Source organism: Lolium rigidum, chromosome 6 (assembly GCF_022539505.1).
Source record: "Lolium rigidum isolate FL_2022 chromosome 6, APGP_CSIRO_Lrig_0.1, whole genome shotgun sequence".
Lineage (NCBI taxonomy): Eukaryota > Viridiplantae > Streptophyta > Magnoliopsida > Poales > Poaceae > Lolium > Lolium rigidum.
Genome location: NC_061513.1, coordinates 177,415,115 through 177,419,103, shown reverse-complemented (window position 1 = coordinate 177,419,103; position 3,989 = coordinate 177,415,115). Strand labels below are relative to the sequence as shown.

The 3,989-nt window shown below is 53.5% G+C and overlaps 1 protein-coding gene across 1 annotated transcript; it reads left to right on the top strand.

The window, feature by feature from the left end:
- The first annotated feature begins 1,606 nt into the window (after positions 1–1,606).
- On the top strand, positions 1,607–2,659 carry LOC124663596 (cyclin-F2-2-like). Its single transcript, XM_047201280.1, has one exon. The coding sequence runs from the start codon at positions 1,607–1,609 to the stop codon at positions 2,657–2,659; it is 1,053 nt and encodes a 350-aa protein (XP_047057236.1).
- The last annotated feature ends 1,330 nt before the right edge of the window (positions 2,660–3,989 follow it).

Below are 3,989 nucleotides of genomic sequence, written 5' to 3'. Positions count from 1 at the left end.
CAACCTAATAATAATAAGAAAATTTGGAAGATGAATATTCCATTAAAAACTAAGGTTTTTGCATTCTTGGTCGAGGGGTAATCCTCACAAAAGATAATCTTGCAAAGCGCAATATTGATAGGGACGTAAAATGTGTTTTTTTTACCATCATGATGAGACTATGAAACACTTTTTCTTCCGGTGTAAATTTGTCAGGTCTATATGGTTAGTCATCTAGATAGGTTCAATCTTATACCCTCCATGTAGCATTGCAAATATTTTCGGCAATTGGTTTAGTGGTGTGGATCCTAGGTTTAAACTACTTACTAGGGTAGGAGCGATTGCAGTTATTTGGTTCCTCTGGCTATGTAGAATGATAAGGTTTTTAATAATTAAAAAGTTTCTCTTATGCAGGTTATCTACAGATGCACCGCTATGCTCCGTTTGTGGTCACCTCTGCAGTGTGTGGAGCATCGAGACCTCTTTACGGAAGCGTCTACATGATTGGAGGATGCGGCAAGGAATATTTTTTCTCAACATGGATGGCATCATGATCTTCGGATAGGATAGTCTCCACCTTATCTTTGTTCTTGCTCGATGTTTATGTCTCAGATTTTTAGTTCTTTTATGGTGTTCTATCTTGGATTTGTGCAGCTGTGTGCATCCTTATTATGCATAGGCTAGGTGTAATGCTTAAACTTAAGTAATAAAAGCGTTCATTACCGATTTTTTTTGTTCCACATTGATATGGTATATCTTTGAAATCTATTCAATACTAAATAAAACAGTGATAAAATCTTGTACTATATATTAATTTGAGTATTTCAAAAGCATAACACATAGATTCTCCGCATATTTAGATTATTTCAGTTATTTTTCAATCAAATTACATTTAATCTTGGTTCGCGTTAGTGTATGTATAACGACTTAGCACGGTGATTTCCTAGTTCTTTTGCCTTAGTACAATAAGTTCTACTATGACAAATTTTATCTGGCTTTGATGATGGAAGGGCGGTTACGAGCGGCGTGCCTTCGGCTCGCCTTAGTGTATGTAGTCGCCGCTTGGTGGTTCGACGTGTGATTTGCATTACTTTGGGGGATGTTTGTGTGATCATTAATAGATCGACGAAATTTCCGCAAAAGGAGCTCTACAAGTCGCAATTACGGATTCATTAAGATTACAAAAAATATATACCATATCCATGTGAAACAGGTCAAATACGTAGCGTCAATGGATGCAACTCTCGATCACACGGACAAGCGTGCAACTCTGCCACGAACCGGAAGTCACGCGGTGCTGGCAAACACCCGGCCTCTGGCTTCAGTCGCGTGATCAGGACGCGTTACAACACGTCGGTTCGGTGAAGCAGAAAACGCCGAAGCGAACTCGGACTGTCGGAGCGAATTGGCTGTGTGAGAGATCCCCCCATTGGCGCCAGCGCTACGACAAAGAGGCTGCTGGTACCTGTATCCGGATCCTCGACCACTACGAGTCGGACTGGAGCCCGGTGGTCGGTGGAGGATATATAGCGCTGGGGAGGAGTCGCATGGACAAACCCAAACCCCTGCCCTGCCTCCTCGACCACAAACAAGAAAGAATCCTCCTTTCAGCTCTCGATCGGCGACGATGATGCAGCCCGCCGTGAATCTCCGCGCCTTTGCTCGCCCTCCGCCGCGTGGCTTCGGATTCTCCTGCGCTCGGCAGCCCGTCGCCGACCTGCCCGCCCGTCTTCGAACTCCGCCCCCCAGCATCGGAATCGGATTCTCCTGCGCTCATGTGGCCGCCGACGACGTGCCCGCCCGTGTTCGACCTCCGCCTCCCGGCTTCTCCCATCCCATCAACGTGCTCCCGCCATCTCCCTGCAAGATCCCCGTGCCACCGAAGCTCCCAAAGCGTGTCTCCGACAACGACGAGTCCTCCACGAAGCGTCAGCGGCTGTGCTCCGACTACGAAGACGACATCTACGCCAACCTCCGGCGGACGGAGCAGAACCCAGAGGAGCGGCCGCGGCCGGACTACCTGAAGACGGTCCAGAAGGACCGGGTGACCCCATCGGCACGAGCCCGCCTGATCGGATGGATGGACGCGTTCGTCCGGCACCACGACCTCGTCGACGGCACGCTCCACCAGGCCGTCGCCTACGTCGACCGGGTCCTATCGACGCGAGCCATGAGCGCTCCTACCGACTACGATCTCCGTCTCCTGGGCGCCGTGGCCGTCTTCGTGGCCGCCAAGTACGAGGACGGCCAGCGCACCGTGCTCAAGCTAGACCCAGACAAGATCGCCTGGTACGGCGGGTTCGCCACGAGAAAGGAGGTGCTCGACATGGAGCGCCACATGGTGGCGGCGCTCGGGTACCAGCTCAGCGGCCCCACGGCGCACATCTTCGTCAGCCGCTTCACGAGGCACGCCCAAGGAGAGGACGAGCTCAAGATCCAGCGCATAGCGCATCGCTACGCCGACGAGTCGCTGCGCAACTACGCCTGCCTCGGCTACCTGCCGTCCCTCGTGGCGGCGTCGGCGATCTACCTGGCGAGGTTCGCGCTAAGACGGCTGGACGTACGGCCGTGGAACGCGGCGTTGGAGGAGCTCACGGGGTACGGCGCCTTGGACTTGGCTCTCTGCAGGCGTGCTATGTACTACTTCTCGGAGTCGCTCAGTTGTGACCCTCAATGTTGATAAGTGTAAAATAAAGCTATTTTGGCAGACGTACGAGGGTAGAAGAACCGTACAATCTCGTGTAAATTCGTTATTGTAATGTACTAATGTTCATGTGTATGCATTTGAAGTTAACTCGCGATATATACTTGGTTAGGCATAGCCACAGTTTCAGTATTTATTTGTTTTGTATAAGCATAAGAAGAACAGAAAGGTCTGAAACCGGAAACTCACTGAACTGGAAACGTCCTTCAGTGTAAGAGCATCTCTAATAGAGCCCGTGAAAGGCCGAAAATTGAAAAATAACCGCCGTTTTACGGGTTCGGGGCGAAAAAACGGCGCCGATCAGTGACCGTAAATGGACCAAAACCGAAAATATTTTTTCGGGCTGCGTTCGGTTCGCTCCGTCGGTCTGTATTTGTATGGGCCGACGGAGCGAACCGAACGCAGCCCGAACACAATCCATAATTTGCGTGCGAGGGAACCTTCAGCTCCTCCCAACCGCCCCCGCCCCCGCCGATCTGTGCGCCCTCACCTTCCTCTACGCCGCCGCCCTCCGATACCCCGCCTGCCGCCGTTGCTACCGCGCCGGCGCCGCCACCCTCTCCCGTGGTCGCGGGAGCTTCCGCCGCTCCACCAACAACCACGGCCACCGCTCCCACCCCTGTGACCCCCGCGGTTGTTGCTTCGACGGTCTCGTCGACGACTGGGGCAAAGAGGCGGCGCGCGGGAACGCATCTGGTCCCGCAAGCCGGTGCCGCGGCGGTCACCGGTGATGGGTCGGCGGTGAAGCCGAAGGTAGCCCGTGCGAAACCGAAGAGTTTGGGTCCGAAAAGGACCAAAGTGAAGGCGGCGACTGCCCGTGGCCCCGCGCCTCCCTGCCCATCTCCGCCAAGGCCGCCGCCGCCTCCGGAAGCCACCGCGAACGCCGCCCAGGACGTGCTCGACGACGGTGCTGCAAGGTACACATGAACTCTTCCTCCGTTTTTTCCATTGCAAGTACATACTGAGGCCTCGTCAAATTAGGAACGATTCCACCTCCTACATGGAGATGTTGGGGGAGGTGAACATTAACCCACTCCCTCCATTCGGCAATGAGAACGACTGCGTGGACGAGGGGGAACAAGGGGAAGAAGGGGACGAAGGGGACGAGGGGGACGAGGAAGAGGACGACGGTGTGGTGGAGGTCACGGCCGATGGAAATCGGAAGAAGAGGCGGGCCAACAACTACACGGAGATTGAAGACGCCACCTTGTGCCGAGCTTGGGCCTCCATGGGGATGGATGCTGTCTCCGGCACGGATCAAACAGGGAAGCGGTACTGGCAGCGCATCGAGGACAAGTTCCATAAG